Source organism: Azolla caroliniana, unplaced genomic scaffold (assembly GCF_043228905.1).
Source record: "Azolla caroliniana isolate FFs.n. ecotype wild unplaced genomic scaffold, voAzoCaro1.0.p SCAF_8, whole genome shotgun sequence".
Taxonomy (NCBI): Eukaryota; Viridiplantae; Streptophyta; class Polypodiopsida; order Salviniales; family Salviniaceae; genus Azolla; species Azolla caroliniana.
Window position 1 is genome coordinate 2,727,641 of NW_028230443.1, and position 22,729 is coordinate 2,750,369.

The 22,729-nt window shown below is 37.9% G+C and overlaps 2 protein-coding genes across 5 annotated transcripts; both read right to left on the reverse strand.

The window, feature by feature from the left end:
- LOC147860763 (biotin carboxyl carrier protein of acetyl-CoA carboxylase, chloroplastic-like) lies at positions 1 to 3,943 on the reverse strand. The gene is made up of 7 exons (XM_087324028.1): positions 3,628 to 3,943; positions 2,824 to 2,874; positions 2,174 to 2,322; positions 1,370 to 1,709; positions 792 to 863; positions 643 to 708; positions 1 to 474 (listed from the first exon to the last, which is right to left on the reverse strand). The coding sequence occupies exons 1-7, from the start codon at positions 3,757 to 3,759 to the stop codon at positions 451 to 453; spliced, it is 834 nt and encodes a 277-aa protein (XP_087180154.1). The 5' UTR covers positions 3,760 to 3,943; the 3' UTR covers positions 1 to 450.
- A 2,658-nt stretch (positions 3,944 to 6,601) lies between these two features.
- On the reverse strand, positions 6,602 to 20,623 carry LOC147860764 (uncharacterized). 4 transcript variants are annotated; one of them, XM_087323998.1, is made up of 11 exons: positions 20,412 to 20,623; positions 20,191 to 20,283; positions 18,536 to 18,647; positions 16,649 to 16,722; positions 15,858 to 15,927; positions 14,291 to 14,433; positions 13,901 to 14,041; positions 13,370 to 13,441; positions 9,078 to 9,230; positions 8,431 to 8,556; positions 6,602 to 6,918 (listed from the first exon to the last, which is right to left on the reverse strand). In XM_087323998.1, exons 1-11 carry the CDS (start codon positions 20,535 to 20,537, stop codon positions 6,724 to 6,726), a joined length of 1,305 nt encoding a protein of 434 aa, XP_087180124.1. In that variant the 5' UTR covers positions 20,538 to 20,623; the 3' UTR covers positions 6,602 to 6,723. The 4 variants fall into 4 exon arrangements, with proteins under 4 accessions (XP_087180124.1, XP_087180125.1, XP_087180127.1 ...); XM_087323999.1 differs by lacking the exon at positions 16,649 to 16,722 and having other exon boundaries at positions 18,531 to 18,647; XM_087324001.1 differs by lacking the exons at positions 16,649 to 16,722; positions 18,536 to 18,647.
- Between the last annotated feature and the right edge of the window lie 2,106 nt (positions 20,624 to 22,729).

The following is a 22,729-nucleotide window of genomic DNA, read 5'->3' on the forward strand; positions in this document are numbered from 1 at the left end:
CAACTAACAGACTTTGCATTAATCTGATTGGTGGAACATCATCGGTACATTTTGTAATAGTAACATAAAACCCCCATAGCGTGTAACAAATCTCCAGGTGGTAACAGTAAACCTCATCTCAATCAATGGGTTTAGCAAGCAATTAGGGCAATAGTAATTAAGCTAGCCATTGCAATCAATGTATCTAAATCAGAAGTCTTTAAGCCTCGCTCAAGATTTCGAGGAAATTCCTCTTTCAGGTGTTATTATGCACGTAAAAATATCTGTAAGATAAATCATTATACTGTGTCAAAATTGATTGCATGGCAAAGCAAATCTGCTTCTTGAAGAAACAATACATATATATTTGTTGCAATGCACCTACATGCCATATGATATGGCTTATCAGCATCCTTCGTATATATCTCTATAAGGGTAATCTAGGTAATCTGTCTCCTATATATAGTTACTTCATGGCTTAATAGCAAAGAGGGGCTGCACAAACAGAAAAAACATATGAGAAAATAACTTGGAAAAAGCGAAATGTATAAACAAATTTCCCATCTAGCATCATATAGTTAAATCTTTTCCCGTTTATCATCAGATTGCCATCTATCTATCTATCTATCTAAAATTACCATCAAATGATATATATATATATACCGTGTCAATAGATACAGGTTTGCCATCTCCTGCTAAGATTTCGACAATTGTTCCTGTTTGATCAGACTGTAAAATGGGTAAAAATAACTTTAGTCAAACTACAATTTAGCAAATGAAAGAAGAAAGGACAAGCAAATCCATAAAAGCACCTCAATTTCGTTCATTAGCTTCATGGCTTCCACTATACAGATTACTTGTCCTTTGGTAACCCTGTCACCAACCTGTATTAAGTTTTAATAATAAATTGGTAAATTAGAAAACAAATTAAACACACGCAAAACCTAGAAAACTACTATATGTGAAGCTCTAACAAGTCAAAAGAGTTCCGAATAATAGAGGAAAAACAAACAAGCTAGGAATCTAAGACACAAGCATATCCTACAAAAACTCCACATTCTAAGACAACAATCTACTAACCTTTCTTTAGAACACAAAAGCAAAGAGTTTACTAGAAATAAGAGACATGAACAAAGAAAGAACTTTTAAAAAAACATGCAAATTTCTAAGATGATGCCGCATTCAATTAAATGTACAAATAAGACTGAGTCTAATTGTCATAGAAACAGGTGTGATCTCCCGACCACTTTACTCATTTAGGGTTTAGGGTTTACTGAACTTGGACAACCATTAGAAATTTATAAATTCAAAATTACTATCAAATCATTTAAGAACAAATGCACATTCTATATGTGTGCACATACAAAGAGATCTGCCAAATTCTACTAACCTTGACAAATGCAGGTTCACCAGGGCCAGGGCTCTTATAGAATGTACCAGCCATAGGTGACAAGATTCGGGGTAAGTTTGATGCAGTTGTAGAGACGCTCTCAGTTGTCTCGGTGGGTGTCACCTCTGTCACCACAGGAGAATCAACAGGTGCTGGATTAGGTGACGGTGATGGAGCCACACCATATGATGGATACATCATTGGTGCATGGATCATTTGAGGTTGCGCTGTATTTGCTTGTACCGGAGAAGTTTGTTCTAATGCCTCTTTCTTCCTTATAATAAGCTCATAATGTTGATGCTTCAACTCCAGCTCTACGATGTCTCTGGAATCTACAAGCCTTCAAAGCACAAAGTATGTGAAATCAAGAAACATACATTTGAGTTTTCAACTGATCACATATCAACAAAAGCAACAAAAATTACTTATCCATGCCAAAATATGTGCATAGCTTCAACTTATGAGTTAAAAAAATTGGAACGTGAAATGTTTAGCCAGTCAATGATGTCAACAAGGTAACAAATTGGAATTTCAAATATTGAAGAATCCGATACATGAACTAGAACAGCAAATACAGATTAATCACTGTCCAAGATTTCCTGCATGTATACAGCTTCCAGATGCAAAGAGTTGAACCTAACATTAGTTCTAGCCACTGAGTTTTGAATCCCAACAAAAGCAAAAAATACTGACTAGCCCATGAGAAGCATATGCAGAGCTTCAATTTGCACATCTTTGACCCTAAAGTAAGACCCATAGTATACATGTTGTTATATTGTTATATATGCAAAGGAGACTACATACTTAACCAAATTTGCCACATCAGCCATAACAGAAGAGATAGTTTCTTCATTTTGTGTCGTAAGACTCTTCTCGGAAGTGATATCCTCCTCGGATTTTAAATCAAGCTGTTGTGTGGTTACTGCTGCATTTGCAGTACCATCAACAACAATCTGTGAAAGAGACAATTCACATCAATCATCTTACTTGGAAGAATATCAGAATGGCTTATTAACTAGAAACGTCTAAAACCTAAAAGAATAACAAACTAGAGTATGAAAAATAGCTTATCAATCAGCAATTATGCATCCAAAGTACAAGAACAGAAAATGTAAAAAATAAATAGCATATTAATCAATAACACAAAGATAAGGTATAACAATCAGTAATAAATACAAAACTAACTAGGAGTATCAGATTGGCTTTCAGACCTCATTAACTGGAGAAACCCTTGATACTAGTCGACAAATAGCATATCAATCAATACTACAAGGATAAGTTGTAACAAACAGTAACACAAAAAACTAACAAGAAGTATCAAATTATCTTTCACACTTCATTTATTGGAGAAACCCTTGATACAAGTCAACAAATAGCATATCAATCAACAACACAAGGATAAGTTATAACAATCAGTAACATAAAACTAGCAAGAATCAAATTTGCATTCACACCTCACTAACTGGAGAAACCCTTGATACAAGTCGCCGCACACCAGCTTTGTACTGCATATACAGGGAAAACTCGTCAACAAGAATGCAGAATTCTATTCCTCAAGATTTTGAGTGGGTGATGATGGAATTTTCGATTTTTGTAGCATTGATTATTAACTTCTCTATACTTAATGTGTTTTGGTATGCAATGAGGCAAAAAATTATAGCATGCAACGTGTATTGCTTGTTGATTGTTATGTCTTTTGATGTTTTGCATTCTGAGGTTTCTTCTTTGCAAAATTTCTTGCACTTAAAATGATACATAAAATACATATATAATGTGATAGACATGCAAAACAGCAGGAGACACACGGAAATTTTGAAACTTCAATTCTCAGAAAACTCAATGTTCAGTCAATTCTCAATATTATATTTCTCTGTTACTTTCTGCATTCCGCTGATTATATGGCATCAAACGCGTGGAATTATCCAAGATTTACGACATGATAGACTATCATCGCATGCAAAAAGGTAACAGTAAAAATAGAATAAAATAATTGATGTTTTTGTCGTTCTATGCTAGGCTAGCATTGCATGCAGAAACAGAAAAAAAAATAGTTTTCTGGTTTAATGGGGGTCAGGCTTCGTTTGTTTATTTGCGCAGTCAGGAAAACCTTGTTTTCTTGCATGCGATAGATTGTTATGGATATGCAGAATGATTGGATTGAAGCCACGAGTAAAAATTAAACAGCAGAGCAACATAAGAAAAAGGTCCAGAGAAAGGATGAGGATGAGGAATGATCAGCCTTAATTGAAGTGAAGTACCTGGGTAGAGAATCGACGGAGGTGAAAGAAGCGAAGGCGGGGAGGCAGAAGAATACGACAAGGAGGAGCTGGAGGAGAGATGACAGCTGCTGAAATCCGCAGGGGATCAGAGGCAGAGAAGCAGCGAGCCATGGAAATGAAGAAGAAGAAGAAGATGAAGATGAAGATGAAGACGAAGACGAAGATGATGAGAAGGGGAATCGATCAAATGAAGGAATGCGTCGGCTATGGCTGTGAAGATCGATCGATCGATCGATCAGTCGGATATGGCTGTGAAGATCGATCGATCGATCGATCCAAATTCTTCTGCTTTCTTCTTTCAGACACACAGACACACAGAGACAGACAGAAATATATACATAAAAAGAGAGACAAGGGAGGAAGAAGGAAGAGTTGTCCGGACAAAAACATCCACCGTGTGAACACACATACACACACACACAACATGCAAATGCAATGTCCATGTCCTTGTCATATCTTGGCCAATGGCCATGGCCATAGGCATGGCATGTCCCAGCCATAGACATGGCATATCCCTCTCTTGTCTTGGCCATGTATTGTCATGTCTTGGTCGTGGCCATCCGCGTGGCATGTGTCTTATACAATGGGCATGGCATGCCCCTACCTCGTCCTGTCTTGGCCATGGCCATAGCCATAGCATGTTCATACCCTGTCCAGTCTCAGCCAATGCCATAACCATAGCCATAGCCATAGCCATAGCCTTGTCCTATCTTGTCCTGTCCTGACCATATGGTTTCCTCCTACCCCTTGTACTTAGACTAGCGCGAATCCACGTTCGGTTCGATCCTTGCACATGGGCTTGTTGTCGTCCCTCGTCATCTTGCCAAATGCTCTCTACTCCCAATTATATACATACATTATATATATATATATATTATTGTCCTAAGAGCTTGCTCAAGTGTCCCTGTCCCTATCCAACTTCGTCTAGCTAACGATGCTCTTGTTCCAATGAAGTATCTCCCCCACCTATCATCATTGTGAGGGTTTACCCTATTCTTTGTCTCCTTCAACAAACTATCATGTAATGCTAGTTGGCTCGTCTAATCCCTTCAACTTGCTATAACAAGTATCATAATTACGATTAGACCTTGGATTTCATTATTGTCATGGGTGCCAGGTGGGATTCAATCTCATTCTCCCTTCTTGATAGCCTTTCCAACCACGTATGCAATATCCTTCACATTGACCCATGTCAATATCGTGCACAATCATTCATAGGTAAGCTCTCAACAAGGAGCAATCTCCTTACCCACACAATGACCTTCATGCATGTTGGAACTTGGGACCTAATAGGAATATGTTTCCACATTTGAGTCCACAAACTTAGTTCTACAAATCTCACATATCCATTTAAGATGATTATTAAACTTCAAATTCAATCCTTGTTTGGTAATAATTATTCCAATATTAGGGAACTTGAATATGCAATTAAAATCAACAAAAAGAATGTTATTATACCAAGTGTACTTACTAAGGAGAATACAATATCTTGCGAAAAATTGAAAAGTTCCGTGATGCAAAAGGTTGTGTAGCCGTGAACACTACAATTCTATTTTAGTGAGTTGTTTTGATGAAGAATGAAGGAAATATATTTCCATATCTCAAACATAGAACATGATCATCAACAAGTTGTACTATGTGGAGTAATAAACTTGATGTTGCTTGAATGCACAATTGCCATTTGCTTACGGAACAGTTAATATGTGCACTTCTACCTATGAAGCAACTATTTACCGTGTGAACTCACCACATTTGAATAAAACCCTTATTAATATTGCATATTGTCTACATCTCTACGAATTTCATGAGTAATTTGGCGAATGCCTTCTGAATGAGTCTCCTTGTATAATGAAAATGCCAAACCATAGATTATTTAGTGCCGAACATTATTGCGTTGCAAATCCCTTCCAATTTTCAATAATCTCCTAACAAGTGCAAAGAATTGCAAAAAGGAAATTTTGCCAAGAGCCTACTCAAACCAAAACATTTAATTTGCCAAAGGTTCTTGTAAGTACCAAATAAGCTGATTTTAGATACTTCGGGAGTCGACGATTCTAATTTGTAAGTTTGTAACCTCATAGAAACTTCTCAAGGTTTTATACTATCCATTTTTAATACAAAATATAATCATAGTTATTCTAAATATTACTTTACCACTAACAATCTTAATGTGGCCTAAATTTGAAAACTATTTTGGGACAAATAGTAACCATTTAAACTAAACTACGATGGTAGAACATCCATTGTCATCCATTCTACTACCATCAGAACGTTATAATTTTGCCAGCATTATACTGATAATAGTTTGCCACTCTTAAACTAATATGCTATTTTCAGAACGTTCTTATATGTTTCTCCTATGTTATCCTTGTAACATCCTATGTGTGTGCATTTACATTCAAGGATGTAATATGATGAATATTCCCTTTCATTGATTGAGACATTGATGTTTTGAGTCTATAAAACCTATCATGAAATACTTGTGCATCACACAAAAGTTGTGCAACAACTTTTATGGTCAATGAATGCAATTTATGCAAATCAATTGATTCCTAACACATGGCAAGGATCCACATTCAAAAGTTTGCTAGACCTCCTTCATGCAATCAATAATACAATAGTTATTTTGATTTTCTAGATACAAAACACATTAATCGGGACTCTCAAATTTTGGTTTTGAGTTGTACTGATTCATTCTTATCAAGAAAACATTGATCTGGTCAATAAAATGGGGTCTTCCTATGGTTTACAGTTCAGAAACTTACATTGCTAAATAATTCTCTCCACGATTCTATCCCAACATTGAACATACAAGGATTATTCTCATAGAAAGTCATAGTATTCAATATATCTTGAAAAAGCAAGCATAGGTATGTTCAGATCTCCTCACACAATTTTCAATGTTACCTTTGTGTTCACCAAAACTCCAGCAATGTTACATTTATAGACAGAAAATGTACATTGTCATATTATATTACAAATGCATAAGACAAATGCTACCATAACAACAATAATCAATAATAAGTTCATCAGTTAATGAAAGGTATCGCACAAGTCGTAGCAAAAGCTGTATTCTTACACATCATTGCTAATTTGAGGCTCATTCATGTGTAATCTCTTCACATACGCAAGATTCAATCTTGCTGCATCTATTAGACTTTGGTTACCCAAAGTGCATGAGAGTTTAAAAAACATCTCAAAGTAGCCGAGTGCTTTTTCATAAAGAGATTGATTTTTGTACATCATTCCCAACTTGCAACAAGCAATAGCCTGTGAGATCAATCGAAATTCTCTCTCTATGAATTTCATGCTTGCAAACCATCTCAAAAATCATTCCACCACACACATTAAGTTAATGATAATGGAGCTTTAGGAAACCTTGTGCTTTCATCTTTGTTGTAGTATGGATGACATGAGTTCACCCATACATTTTTGGAAAGAAAAAAAAGAATTCACCCATACATGTGATCACAATTCATTTCATAGGCCAATTTTGGCCTCTGGTAGAAGTGAACATATCTTTCTTCTTTCCCTCATTTCATATTAGGGCTGTACTCGCCCATGCACCTGGGTTGACATTTCAGTATATGCATGACTCTATCAGATGCCATTGCAGAATGTTGGGGGAAGTAGAATGCATGACCTTCAGGAGACAAGAGCCCACTTTCAGCAATACATAACTTAGGAAGTTTCAAGCATCATCAGTCTAAAAAAAGATTTCTGAGAGCTATGGAGAAGTTTCTGAGAGACCATTTCTTTGTCTATGGCTATTACATTGCGCCGGATACATGAGGTCAGATAGTCTCTATCCTATACCAGTTCAAATACACATAGAACTCCCATCTGAGACATGCCTTTCTATTTGTTTCTGAACTGCCGAGATTATGAGACACACCACTGTTATGGAACATGCCTTCACATACATATGCAAGGGTAGCCCATGAGTCCTTGCGATAATTTGCAGATCAGGGCAACAAGTTCATGTAACGGTTACTCTCAGAACAATTCCAGGTTTTATTTGTAAGCTACCTGCTTATGGATATACCCGACATATATGTACACCCACCAGTCATACGACCTCCATTGTGCTATTTATTAGTCAGCTAAATGCTTCCTCATCCTAGCCTCAGATAGAGATAGGTTAATATAGAGATGTTCCTATAGAGAAGAAGATACTCCGGCTTTGTCATAGGGAATCTGAGACCTATGAGCGCTACATTCCTAAGTGTACAAATTATTGCTCCATGGCAGCTACCATTGTCTATTTAGAGAAGGTTTGGTTCCCAATCTGGAATCATGAAGTCACTGTATCAGTGATGCCTAGGGTTCTTTCTATTACAGATGCACAGGCATAGAGGCTTGAAGCACCACCACAATTGTGAATTTACTAAAATCAGGAGACCCTGCCTTGACCACTAACTATCACACCATCCCAATTGCTCACTCATTAGCCAAGTTGTATGCATCCATACTTGAGCATGAGTTGAACAGATGGGCATAGATGGGGGCTGAACTAGCAGGATTCTGACAGAGATTCTCTACTTTAGATTATATATTACAAGGGACTCCCAGAACTAAGTCGAAGAAGGCATCAGCATTGTCAATTTCAAAAACAAGGACATTTTATACGTTGGAACACAGACCTCATTGTGCATTTTAAAACCAATAAATAATTAGGTCCATAAATTGACACTACAACTACCGTATTATCACAAGATCAATGTAAAGTAAGCACATTAAATCATTTAAACTATGAATTCCGGAATTCAAAAGCTGTCCTACCTCTGTCTCCTTGTTGACATATTTTGAAACATCTAAGAGTGACTCCAGATGTTGGATTGCTAATTCTATGTTGCCCATATGCTCATGTGTTTTAGCAAGGGCTCCATAAGCTTTACTTTGTCCCACCTGTAGGCTCCATAAATAAGAGAGATACTAAAATAGGTCATGAGAAATAACCTTAATATTTAACTGGCAAAAATCAACATACAAATACAAATATTTTGCTCCCAAGCATAGACAATGTATGCAACATAAACTGGCAAATAGAGTTTCCAGTGGGAGGATATTCAGATATTTAGTGGACATGTAGGATAATCCTTGTGGTAATACAAATATCTATCCTTTTCATACAGTGATTCATCACAATGACAACAACACTATGAACATAGAAAATGATAGCTAGCAACATGAAAAATCAATATGATCCTTCCACTTCCAAGAGAATGGTGGTTCTTGTGGGTAAATGCAATTAACAGAATCACAATATTTGCAATCAGCATTTATTATATACAGATGAATTGCATGATAAATATTTCTTAGAATTTCTCATAACATCATATACAAAATCATCATTTCAATGAGCTTTAGCAATTTTCGTTTCAATCTATAGGAAACGCATCCACCAGTGCAGTTAATAAAAGACTCACCTCATCCTTCTCAAGTATGCAGAACTGTAGATAGTCTGTGTGAAATGGCAATGCAAGGTCAAATCTTGATAGTTTTTGTTGTAAAAGACCTATCTCATGCTTCGCCTCAGCTTTTGCTCTGATGTTATTGCATATCTCTGCCATTTGGATGCTCTGAAATGAGAAGTTTCAGGATCTTTAACACGCACTTCTATAAACAGTGCTTGCACATAACTGGCATTGAATTCCAAACTTCTATATATCATAACAATCACCCGTCTAATACATAATCTCACAACTTTGATATAGAATGCTAGAAATTCTAAAAACATAAAAGGTCTTACAACTTTACTTTCAAATACTAGTTGAGTTCTTATGTTTCAGCATCACAGATTTAGCCCCCCCAAGCTGTTGCTTGTATCATCACAATTTTCAGCCTTGTGTTTTTGCCTATTTTGTCCATCAAATTGTAATGTACATTATGGTGCTAATGAAGATCATCAAGAAACAAGATAGATGCTGATATATGCAGACCTCTTGCATACAATACACAGCTGTTCTTGTGCCTTTATGTCACCTTCCAATAATTAAATCATCTGAAATGAAAATGTAGTGGGATTAATGACCCTGAGGGTAAATTCAGAGTCACACATTCCATACCCCATATATCTTCCCATAAGAGGAAATCAAGATTGAACTTGCCAAACCATGAAAGATGAGAACAAATAAGGCTCACTTGATTAGAAATTTTTCCTCTTAAACATATTCATGCACTATTACTAATATACGCCTATAGCAAGACTCTTCTTTCTTTAAGTGTTTGAGTGGTTGCAAATCGGTATGCAATTGAACTTGTATGAGCATCTGCAAGATATTGGCATTGTAACCTGGATTGATTTTCCTATCCAAGAGAAGGGCACTCAACAGTGATAAAATATAACTAGATGAAGATTTCATGCCAAATCCAGTAGCACACAAAAAGTGAGAAATGCAATTGATAGGTTACAATTTGGAAAGGCCCAAGATCATGATGGATTGGTAGGTGGGGAGAATATACCATTACATTGTTCTTCAAGAGCAGAGATCCCATAATACCTTGCAATTATAGGACTACACTGATTAACATCTTTAACAGAGCTACACAAGAAAGCTTCCCTAGTAACTGGACAGAACATACTGTGAAGTCAGTTTTGTTCTAAAGAAAAGATTGTTGCAAATAGGTTGGATGATAAGATGTCCAAGAATAAAGCGTGATATGAAAGGTACAAGTATTATAACAATCAAAGAAGGAAGGAACTTGAAAAGTAGAAAAAAGCAAGCTGTGGATACGAAGATTTAGATAGATAAAAAAGCTCATAACTTCTTCATCCGATATCCAAATTTCGAAAGAAAAGATGCATAAAAAAGCTGACAATGAGAGGTTTCCATAAATATCTTGTATAACAAATTTGGGATTACGCCTCCCATAGACTCGAGTATACATATTTGGTTTTTGGTTTTTTAAAAACCAAAAACCTATAAATAGGAGGGTATTCTTAGAAATAGGGAGAAGGAAAAAAGAAGGATAGAAGGTCTACAAGAAGTGAGAAGGGGCTTGGAAGGAAGAGGGAAGGAAGAAGGAAAGTCTATTGTTGTTTAGGGTCATAGAAAGAAAAGGAGTTCTATAGACTTATGTTTGGATTTGGAGTCTAAGAAGTTTGTATTGTTCCCCTAATAGTATAATATAACATTCTGTTATCTTCCTCGTCTCTTCTCTATCTTTTCTCTAGCTCTCTTCATCACATACCATTGCACCGGTCTTCACGAGCAGAGATCCCATGGTACCTAACACTTATATGACAATAATGATTGACCATTACTTGGCTATATGGGCAGCGAGAAACTACTGCCATTCAGCCAGACAAGCAGATTCCTGAAATGGGTTGACTATTTTGGATCATTTATTGACCCTTCAAGCCCTTATTGACAAGAAAAAGCCTAAAAACGGTCAATCTATTGTTGCTTTGTGGATTTCGGGAAAGCCCTCAACACTACCACATGCTCGGCTCACACAGCAACTAGAAGCCCTTGGAGTCCCAATATGCGGTGAGGCATCTATGCACTATTTGAATGAGTCAAGAAAGGTTTGCACCCACCCCTATTGGATCATCAAAGGCTGTGGCTAGGATTGGTATAAAACAAGGATGCACACTATCATGTACTCTCCTTGGTCTTTATATAGGCGATATATCTAATTACATAGAAAGGTTGGGTGGTTCAAGAGAATTCTTAACAGGAGTAGTATACCAATATTATTATATGCCAAGGACATTGTGTTTATCTCCAAGTATTCATAGGAACAACAAAGACATCTAAATTCTTTAAAGATACTTTGTAAAGTTAAAGAATTGTTGATCAACCTTGATAAAACTGAAGTAATGGTGTTTAAAACACAAGCATGGGTAACAATATCTGCACCGAAATTCTTCTTGGAAGAGAAAAAGATGGCATACAGATAATCCTACACATACCAGGCCTCAGTTCTCCCTACATGAGGCTGCATGTATTTGACTTTCTTGTGGAAATGCAGCCCTTGGTGCCTTGAAAGACAATGTGCACACATACAATTCGAAGAACCTTGAAATTCTGGTTGTTTGATACATCAGCTCTTCTACACGAAGTAGAAATTTGGAGACTGAGCCTTTATAGGACACATAACTGGACAGATTAGACAGTCAATCGGTCTTGATAATTGCACACATGATAGGAGAAAAGCATCGGTGCCCTGTGATATAATCCGGGCGGAGATGGGAGCAGCCCGAATAGTGTCCAAGGTATTATTCTGACCAGTGATTGGTTATCCAACAGATTTGGAAGTTCCCTAAGTAAACGTACTCAAGGATGGCATTTATGTCATCAAAAAAGCTTACTGGACATGGTATGCTAAAATACAAGAATGGGTCTGGCTACATGGAGTAAGTACGGATACACTACCCCATTCCAATATAGCTTGGATTGGGGACGTTTGAAAGTTCAAGTTGCATGGCATAAGTACAAACACACTACCCACTCCAATATAGCTTGGATTGTCCACACTTGAACATGAATAATGTGGAACAGAACATGATTTGTCAAGCACACAACAGCCAATCAACAGACAAACATCATAAATTTATTTGGCTTCAAGTCAATGGAGAACTACATGACTGGGATCTCAATCAGGACACTTGAAAGGGGTTACAATATATTGAGCAATAGCAGTGTCCCATGCACATAGGCCATGGTTTTCTGGACTAACAGCCTCGTCACCCTTGATGTCAACAAATTAAGGCCATTGTCACCCAGCACTGACGGTGCTTCCCTCACATTGGAGAACTCTCCATCTTGGAGTGACCCATGTTGGAGATTTTTCGAAGTTCAGAATCTTAAGAGCCTAGATAACTAGACTCATAACAGTTATGTGTCCTATATTAATATCTGTTAAGAGACCAAAATGGCCTATAAGACCAAACAAAGGATTACAACTGAAAATGTCGTCTCATCTTTGAGAACAGCAAACCAAAATAAGTATAACTGAGTGTAGGGTACTTATTTTGGTTTGCTGTTCTCAAAGATGAGACGACATTTTAAGTTGTAATCCTTTGTTTGGTCTTATAGGTCATTTTGGTCTCTTAACAGATATTAATATTTCTTTCTTTCTTTCTTTACATCACTTGCAAATCATGTGCAGTTCCTCATGGTGCACTTACTGTATGAAATTGGGGAAGAATCCATCGTATCAATGGATTCAACATCCTTGCATATTCATCAATTACCACCTTTATAATTGTATTGCATCGATTCTCTACTACATTTTTCATATCACTTGATTAGTTTCTTTTGTGGACATTTTACCCCAATTCTCTATATATAGAAGAGGATTTCAATGCCTTTTCATGAATTCTCAATACCTTTTGACTAATAAGTTAGTTAATTCTATTCCATGCTCACTGAGGATTTGCATGAACAAGTATTATACATTACAATCATACACTATTCTGACATAAAGAAAGGGGTATTAAGATTGAAATCAGTTCCCTTGTGTATATTGCATTTCTCTGGAAATAATCATGAACATATTCAATAGCATTACAATGTGAAAACATTTTATCCACCTTAGCAAGCACGCAAAGAAGAAGAAAAAATCAATGATTGAAAAGCTTCCTTAACTCAAAATAAGTCCCTATGTTTTAGAATACAAGAGAACATGTGGTGTAATCAGATAGTTCTCTGGATGCTACAACAGAATGGGAATTAAGATGGCACTTATAAAAACAATACAAATGCATTATTACCTTATGCACTAACTCTATACTTTTTTCTAGATCACCACTGCATCTTGCTTTTTTTGCAGACATTTGATACACCTATATATGAAACATTTGCATAAGATCCTTACATAGGAAAAACTTCATTTTAAGTAAGGAAAGATACACAGTCTAAGGTTGTGGGATGCAATTGTCCAGCTATATGCAGTTGAAAAACCAATATAAGGCTTGTAAGGTAAGATTATACTCGAGAAATTGCTATAGATTACTAAGTGTTAATGCTTCCAAGGCCCACTCATATTAAGTTTCTTACATAATGTTGTTTTCTCAGCCAGACTTTTCAAGACGGAAACATGGCTATGCATAATTATGAGGATATCAAGTCCTATACATGTACCAAAAAGTTTAAGCGTCAATTTCCTACAGAAATAAATGAAACTCGAAATGCACGTCATGCAATGTCCCCTGCATGTTTTCCCACCAAAAACGAGATTGTTTTTTCAATTGTTACATTTATAACAGCAAGAAATGTCAATAGCATGAAAGATTGGATCAAACCTCAAGAAGATGTTTGGATCCTAGCATAAGGATATTATTGTCCTTTCTTTCTCTTGCAAAATCAAGGCATTCCTCAAACAGTGACATTGCAATCGGATACTGCCCCAGCTTGACATACACTTTTCCAAGGCTGAATTTACCCTGAAAAATACATGACATCTAGTTTTTAAAATTAAGAGACTTCAAAACCTCAATGCTCAGGTGGTAACTCTCAGAAAAAGTATAATATCCCATAATTAGAGTTTATATGTTTAAGGATAACCATTCTCCCATAACTAAGTATAGTTTATATGTTAATAAAGCCAAGTAATGAAGTTAAAATTAGTCAGAAAAACGAAAATATGCATTTGCTTTATGGTGGGAAAGAAAACTGTGAATTTCAGTCTTGACCTTGGCTTCATGAGCAAAGTTTCCAGCTTGCTTGGCGGTACTCACACTTCTTGAAAAATAATATACTGCCTTATGATAATCCTGTGACTCTTCAAAAATATTTGCAATTACATAGTTGATCTCACAAAGCTTCCCAACATCACCTATTAGGATTATCAGTAAATGGTTTCTTATTAAAGTTTTCATAAATCGGTTTAAATAACAGAAGTAACTTTAGTCCTGTATTCACTCCATAATACAGGACTCAGAAGAAGCTCCATTAACTTTCTTTTCATCAGAGAGGCTTGCATTGGCCATCAGTGAAGCGTAATGAAAATAATATGACTAGCCCATAGAGTCCACACAATGTAATCACCTTATTTCTCAAAGTTTACGTGACTATGCATTAACATCACAGTCACAAGGGGCACATTCAAGGATGAGACCAAAATAGCTATTCACTGTTGTGATTAAAGAGAACTTAATCCTTAAATAATGGGGGACCATACAAAAGGATCATGACAACGGATCTACGTGAAAGTATTATCAATTTAGAATAAAAAGTTGAACCAAGCCCTAATCTCATTATGCTTCCAAATAGAGAGTGCACAAATGTTATAGCCTCTGTTTTGTGGAGATCATGAGCAGGCCATCTAGATAGCATATCCCAATAAGTGAATCTCATCTAAAAATAACTCACTTTTCATCCCATCAACTACCAATTTGTGCTTCCTAACTTCTTGAAGCAGAATATTGTTAGGTATTTTGTCCCTCCTATTAGGAGAAGTCGTCGATATAAGAGATACAGCGTAGTAGTGAAGAGAAAGGTGTGAGTGTGAGTGACGGCACAGTTGTGGAACTTGCCAAAACCCTAGAAAGGGATTCTCTGAGATCTGAGTTTGGTATATAGAAAGCTTGAGAGCTTTGTAACCTTTCTCCCTTCGTTTGTACTCTTGAATCATAGGGAAACTTTGCTCTCTGTCTATTGATTCTTGCTTATTTCTGGGTGTAAATCCCATCAAATATCAAGATATTGACAAAGATCCTCAGACAACAAAAGTAGAACTACAACATTGTAAAGAGATTTAAATTGATTTCGTAACAGCAACATACCATCTACGAAAGCCAGATCCACCAGGACCATGGCCGTACCACTCCTGTCATTGATATATCAGGGCCATTATCACCAACACTGAAGGTTTCTTTTCTTGTTTAATAGGTCAAAAACCTCTCCATCATGGACTGATCCCTCTTTAGGTGGAAAATATTTTGGTCCATGGCGCTCACATTCATATATTCACGACTAATGGGAAATATCTACATTTGATTGTCAAGAGCATAGAATGTCTATGTGCGTAAAGTGTTAGCCGAATGCTTGATGCTCGATAGGCAGGGTACTTTAGCCAGTTTTACTAACTCACATACAATTTTGATTTCTGTTCCCCAAGAAAGACAACATTTTCAGATAATTCTCAAAAGAAGTAGACATCAGTTTATTTTCCTTCAAGATTTCTGTAAAGAAGCATAATTAACCTTACAAAAGAGTGCAAGTAACTAATATTGAAAAACCTTAGGTTCTGAATTTAACCTTTCCGTGTAGCCAATTCTGACTCTACAAGGCTTTTACTCAAGTCAGACAGATGTGTCGATGATAAGACCTGCATAGAATTCAGCAATTAGTTATGAGATAAATACCTGTTATAAAAAATAACTAATATGTTTCTGTGAAGATGAAAAGAAAAAAATCTCTATGCACTTGAATCTCTGTTATAAAAAACTGATATAGTTCAATGAAAATGGAACGATTAAATCTTGTGTATGTGTATGTAAGAAGGAAGCAAATTATTCAAGATACAAGATAGAACTACAGCAATTACGATTCCAAAGGAGGGTTTACAATGTTTCAAGAAATCTATGCTCACAGAGAAGGTATGTAAAAATAAGGAAGAAGTTTGTCTCTTTACATCCATACAACATAACAATCTTTTTGAATAAGAAGCTACACAAAATTGCTCTCATCTGAGGCTTTCTATACAGTACACACACCTTCAAGTCATTGCTTCAAACGTTTGGCATACTAAATTGAACAACAATTGTTTGAAGAGGATTATTGAATAATTGGATGTGTCTGAAATGTTAAGGTTTCAAATTACTTGAGTATCTTCGGGCACTCTTGTAGCAGACAACACACATAGTGGGCTTATACACGTTCCATATCCAGTCAGCTATTTCATTTTATACTATCCCTCAGAAGTAGGCCAGACAGAAAAATCTGATGGATTATTGTTCAGTAAATTTACAATGTGTTTCATAATTATTAACAATAATAATTATACTTCAAGTGTGATCAGATATTTTTTATTTGGAGCTCAACATTACATGTGATAATGATTCTCCATCCTGATCTTTTGGGCTATTACTTGCACGTTCTAACTGAGTTAGGTTAAAAAACTCTGCAATTAAAAAATAAAATCCTATTAAAAAAGAGATTAATAAGATGCGTTCATTTCAGCAAAACAAGTAGGGGTATTCTAGTCATTTTCCAAGCCTTAAAGGTATTCCTGTAAATATTTACAAATTTGCAAGTGTTTTGTCCCTATTAACTCTCTAGATCCGCTTAATTACCTACAACACCAAAATTACCATTGTTGTATCCTCAATGGGAATAAAATATCCAATAATCCTGTTTGACACAAGTAATTAGACCTACAGGGAATAAATTATAAGAATGAACCGCTACCATTATGAACTATTCTGTTTCAATTCCAAGAAATATATAGTTGTGAAAAAGATGACATTTAATATATGATTCTGACAATATAAATCACTGGATGGTCTGCAACAATCAGCTACTAAAGAGAAGAAGTGTTGGACAATGGAAGATATAATGGCTCTAATTTCATGATGATATTGATGTCATGGTTGTGACCCTGGTGCACAAACGTCCATGTGTGACATCCATGACAAAGAAATGGCACAAGATTGTCACATTACGTTGTGTGGTGGCAAGAATATGGCATCTATAATGCAATCCCACTGCACATCAAAGAAAACACCAAATGGAGAGAACTTACTAAATACTGAAATTTCATCCATGATAAGAGAAATTTCACTAAATAAAGTGAAAGCACATGCACACAAGCGGACTGGAACTGTTTTGGCACAGTGATGAGAAGTAGCTTGGATAAGGAAATGAAATAGCGAAAAGCTAAAGAAACTGGAACACATAAAGGAAGCTGAAAAATCGTTCATCTGTATGACCTCAGTTTTTTATGGGTAGGGATTTACACAACTACATAACCCTTCAAATAGGGGGTTTAAACCTACACACTTGTCCACCTTCCACACACTTTATATACAGTGGCTATGGAGATCTCATATGTGATGATAGCACTAACAATGTGGTGACTGCCGTTGCTGCACCTAGCGGTTTCTTAAAAGGACCAAAACTTACAACATTCTTTAGCAGACCTGTATAGAAACTGTATTCTGAAAAGCTTGAAATGTCTCCTTTGTAAACTATCGCCCATCCTTCAATAATGTGTTGCTAAGGATGGTTACAGGGCATGATGCATGTGGAATCTGTAGCATGTTTCACCAACTTGCTGATTTCAAATAGGGTGAGTATCCCTAAACTCTAATTGCCTAAATGAGACCCCCGCACTCTAATCCCTAAATTCAAATAAAATGCGTTTAAGACTGCCCCCTGAATTCTAGTCTCCTAAATCAGACCCCCCCAAACTCTAATCCCAAACTTAAGACCACTCACTATGATTAATTTGTCTCTATGCAATGTTTTTTAATTGCCTCTGTGACTAATGCTTCAAATATGGTTAAGATTATTTAGTCATAACATGTCTCTGGAAGTACTCGTGGTCAAATTTCCTCATTTTCCAATCCATATGTTAGTGGTTAAGTATTTTCGGAGTAGATATAACACAGACATCTAAATTCTGATAAAACAAGAATTTAAAATGTTTTATGATAGATATGGTTTTTACCATGTAAACTGTTCCATTTCTGAAAACACTATAAAATGTATACAGAAAGTAAAAATAGATTGCGATTGTGATTTTTGCTAGAATAATTTTTATATGATTTTATGCATTAATTGCAATTTAACAAAACAAATTCAAATCTCAACATCAAACTATGCCACCACTCAATAGAATTCTCTATGGAACAGAGCACCCAATGGAATATTCTCTATATAAAATGGAACAGCCAATAATTAAAAAACATGATAGCATTCTCTACGAACCTTACCAATGAATGCTTTTGGCTTTCCAAATGATAACATGTTCATGCATAAATGCTGTTGAACAGGAATAGATGTGCATGTAAGGCCATTCGCCATCTTCATAGCCTCATGTTTAAGCTGTTAAAGTATTCATTATAAGCATCAACAAATGTATAGCAAATTTCCCAAAAATGAAGAAAAATATGCTCCATTCTTTTTAGTTGCATTCAGATTGCTAACAAGTAACTCTATATAATGAAAAATGAGCAAAGTACATGCCTGGTACTGCAGACAATGGATGGCTTTTTTATAAGAAATTCCTCTAAAATACAGTGTCTATGGAAGATTTCTTGAAATCCGTTTGAATGCTCTTATAACTTGCGATGTTCTCAAATCTCTATGTCTATCTTCTTAATTTTTCTGAATCCTATGGACAATTTATTTTTTCCCTCTTCCATGAGTTCACAAACCTCTATCATTAGTATGATGTCCCATTGAGATCATTTGACCATTAGGGTTTCTTATGTCTACTTGAGTAGTTGGATTTCATAATTTGAAAATTCTCTAAGCATTGGATATTGCTCGAGCGATGTCTACTTTCCTGTATTTGGGGTGACACATCTTTGGTATGGCTGCAAGCCACCATGAAAACTTGCCCTCATTGAGCATATCTTAATATTCTTACCAATTCCGTTTTCATTTTCAGATATCCTTCACCCAACTGAACAAACAAACTTACTTTTGTGGCTCCTGTGCGCTATGCTGCATTCACATATTTCTAAGTAGTTCTCTTAGGGAAGGAAGTTTCAAAAGCGGAAGACAGAGACTTCAGGTATATACATGCATGGGATCAGGAAGGGCCGTAGAATTTTTGAAGTAAATCAATGTTTTGGTGGTTCCCCTTTTTCCTTTCTGTTTCTATTGTTTTGGCAGCATGGTCCTAAGGCTTTAGTCTGGACTCTGAATCAAGTTTGTTGGATGCCGGCAGAGCGCATATCATTGGTCGCAAAAATTGTCGGGCAGATGATGACTTGTTGAGTCGAGTCATGTGGTATAGAGTCATTGGTCACAAGCTCTTTACGTGATGGTATTGCAGTGATGGGACTTTGACAGGTGAGATGGAATAGAGAAATGAATGCACGCAACTAGACAAGGACCACCTTTACTTGAAAAATAAGATGCTAGTTTACTTCTAAAAATATTATGGATAAGGCAGAAAGCCTCGCTCTTCATGGCAATACTTATGTATCTGGTACCTTGTGTAATTCAATCAACAAGTAGTTTCCTTCACATGCCTTTACCTCTTATCCTGATTTCCTCTCATGCCTTATGAGTTGGAAGTTTTTGGGGCAACTTCATATGAAGTTATGGAAACATGTATGATACTTCCCTACGGTGAGAATGTTGTTGCTTATATAGATAGGTTCATTGAGAAACTCTTGGAATGCTAGTAAAGATGAGGTATCTAATAAGAGCTTATTCATTCCTATTTTTGTCAATTCTAACATTTGTGATGAATCTATTGATTACAATCATATATTTTTCAAGCAACCGATGGTAGTAAAAATCTTATTTACGGTCTAATCCTTTTTGCCTAAAAATGGAAAATTGATGGAAAACCGCGCACATCTCTATAACATTTAAAGATGGAGATTGGGAATATCAGGGGCCAAAAGCCTACCATATCTCGCACATCATCTTTCAGTTTTCGCTTGAGTTCGGCGTGTTTGCTGAGGCGACATTGCATCTGTGACTTGATCGGCTTCTCGAGCCTCTAAACCAAAAAAAAAAACGAGAAAGAACAAACGCATAAGTTCAAGATTCTCTACTAAGGGAGGGAAGGTCGACGAAAGGAGAGGCACAGGCACAGGCACGGAGAGAGAGAGAGAGAGAGAGAGAGACCTGAGAGGCAGCGAGCAAATTTGCGGTGATGGCGGCTTGTTGTGATGCAATATCGAGCGTGTTGGATTGGAGCGATGGCCTGGGCTCCATCTGCTGCTGCTGCTTCTCCTCCACCGTCGTCTCCATGAAGAAGAAGAAGAAGAAGAATTTGTTCGGATTCCTGAACAACCGTTCCGTTGGAACCCAAAAACCTTCAGTTTTCCATGGATTTGGATGGGTACAACTCCACATACATACATACATACATATATGATTTTAATAACAATCGGCAACGGTTCGGTTTGAACTGAACCGAACCGAACCGTGAAACCACGGCTTAACTGTTAAAATAGTTCGGTTCGGTTCGGTTCAGGTTTAGGTTTTTTTTTACGGTTCTGTTCGGTTTCAACTGTTAGAAACCGTAGTTTTAACGGTTTAACGGTTTTTGTTTTTAAACAATCTTTTCATTTTTAGACCTTATTCTCACATTTTTAGGAACATCTTTAAAATTTAAAAATAATGAAATATTGTAATTTTTTACCTAAGTTGAAAACCGAAACTGAACCACGAAACCGCAGTTTTAACGGTTTGAATTTTTTTAACGGTTTCGTGGTTCGGTTCAAGTTTCAAAAAAAATTAATGGTTCGGTTTTGACCCTCTCAAACTGAACCGAACTGTTGCCGATTGTTACATACATACGCTCGTGTCTAACTACTACCAAATATTCAAGAGGGCAAGTGAGGGAATTGCAGGCACGAACGGTGCAGGTCGCTCAACCGAGGGTGCGTTGTCGTGAAGAATTTCGGCCAGAGGCGGAAACCGGGAAACATTGGCTACCTCGGCGGGGTGCAGCGTGTGTACGCACCCATGTACATTTAGTGTGAATATCGAGGGCGCCTTTATGGCGCCGAAGAGTAGTCAAGTCGGGGCAGACGATCCCATGTAAGGCGGGATTTGTCCCACATTGTAACGCATCCCTTTCCTTGTTCTATAAAAGGAAGGGAAAGCCCTTTGTGAAAAGGGTTGCCCATTTTGCATTCGAGGGTATACCGTTAGGTTTAGAGTTAAGTTCTTCTTCTTCTCCCCGTTCGTGTTTTGCTTAGGGTTCGCTTTGGTTCGGCCTCCTGTGAAAGACCCCGCTCGGCGTGACGAGTTGAGAGCTCCCCGACGGCGGCTTGGCAGCAAACAACTACTGTAACCTACCTCAGTCCGGCTCGAAGCCGGGAATGTATTCTTCTTATATATATATACATATACGTTTGCGTCTGTCTGTGTATATTGGCGTCTTTGTTGGTGTCGGGTGCTTCCCCCCCCTTCCTGCGTTTCTTGTACATGAGGGCGTGAGCTGTGCGTGCGTGCGTGCGTGTGTGTGTGTGTGTGTGCGCGCGAGTCGGTGTCAAGCGCGCACTCCCTCTCTTTCTCTCTCTCTCTTCGGTTGCTTCCGGCGTGCTTTTGGGATGCCCCGGAAACGGTGAAGTGCGACTTCCTACGCTCCGTCGCTCCCTAGTCCAAGACCCCCGTGGTCCCGCCTTTCTCCACGCACACGCGTAACAACGCGACATCTTTGGTGAACCCGACGTGAAAGGCGGCAAGGGAGGATGGAGTCGGAAGACGACAACCTTGCGGAGATGGTGGCCGAAGTGGTGTTGGAGTCGACACGAGTGGTGATGAGGCGAGAAGCAGCGCAACAAGCGGTTGAGCGAGTGGTCGAAAGAGTCGGCCGTTTCAACGGGGACAAAGTCCCATCTTACTTGGAAGCCTACAACGCGGAAATGGAGGAGCGTGGTGTAGACGAGGCGTTGAGGCTGGAGTTCTTCTGTCGGGTCGTGGCTGTCCGGATGCATGCGGAAGTAAAGGAGCTCCGTGAGGCTCATAGTTCGTGGGAGGCCTTCGAAGAGGCGCTCCTGAAGGCATACGGAGGACGGCAAAAGAGCCGGGGACGACACGACTTTGACCAGTGGGTAGCATCGGCAAAGACCCACCGGGGCGCGACCAAGGTGTTCCGAGAGTTCGAGCGATGGCTTGCTCGGCTCCCGGAGCGGGAACAAGGTTTGGTGGGGGCGGACAAGGTCCTATTGTTTGTCAGGTCGATCGACCGAATGGAACGGGAGGCCATCGGGATTGAGCTCGAAGACGATGATGGAGCGAATGGGCTTACGGAGGACTGGTCGAAGGTCGGAAGGGTGTGCCAACAGCTAGACAACGAGCGAGCCAAGAAGGCTAAGAGGAAGGTACGCGACGGCGTGCCATCACAGCGGGAAGAGGCCGAACGGCAGAGAGAGTCGGCAAGGGTAGGCGTTGGGGCCAGGATTGCGGAGGCGTACGCAGCTCTCGAGGCG

Bases quoted from the DNA above. Each gene is read 5' to 3' on its own strand.
- LOC147860763 (XM_087324028.1), bottom strand. From the start codon at position 3,759: ATGGCTCGCTGCTTCTCTGCCTCTGATCCCCTGCGGATTTCAGCAGCT. The intron at 2,875-3,627 runs GTACTTCACTTC...CTGTATATGCAG, and splicing joins TCCGTCGATTCTCTACCCAG to TACAAAGCTGGTGTGCGGCG. The intron at 864-1,369 runs GTTAGTAGAATT...AACTTAATACAG, and splicing joins GTGAACCTGCATTTGTCAAG to GTTGGTGACAGGGTTACCAA.
- LOC147860764 (XM_087323998.1), bottom strand. From the start codon at position 20,537: ATGGAGACGACGGTGGAGGAGAAGCAGCAGCAGCAGATGGAGCCCAGG. The intron at 20,284-20,411 runs GTCTCTCTCTCT...TTTTTGGTTTAG, and splicing joins ATTTGCTCGCTGCCTCTCAG to AGGCTCGAGAAGCCGATCAA. The intron at 14,434-15,857 runs GTTAAATTCAGA...TAATCCTAATAG, and splicing joins AGAATTGGCTACACGGAAAG to GTGATGTTGGGAAGCTTTGT.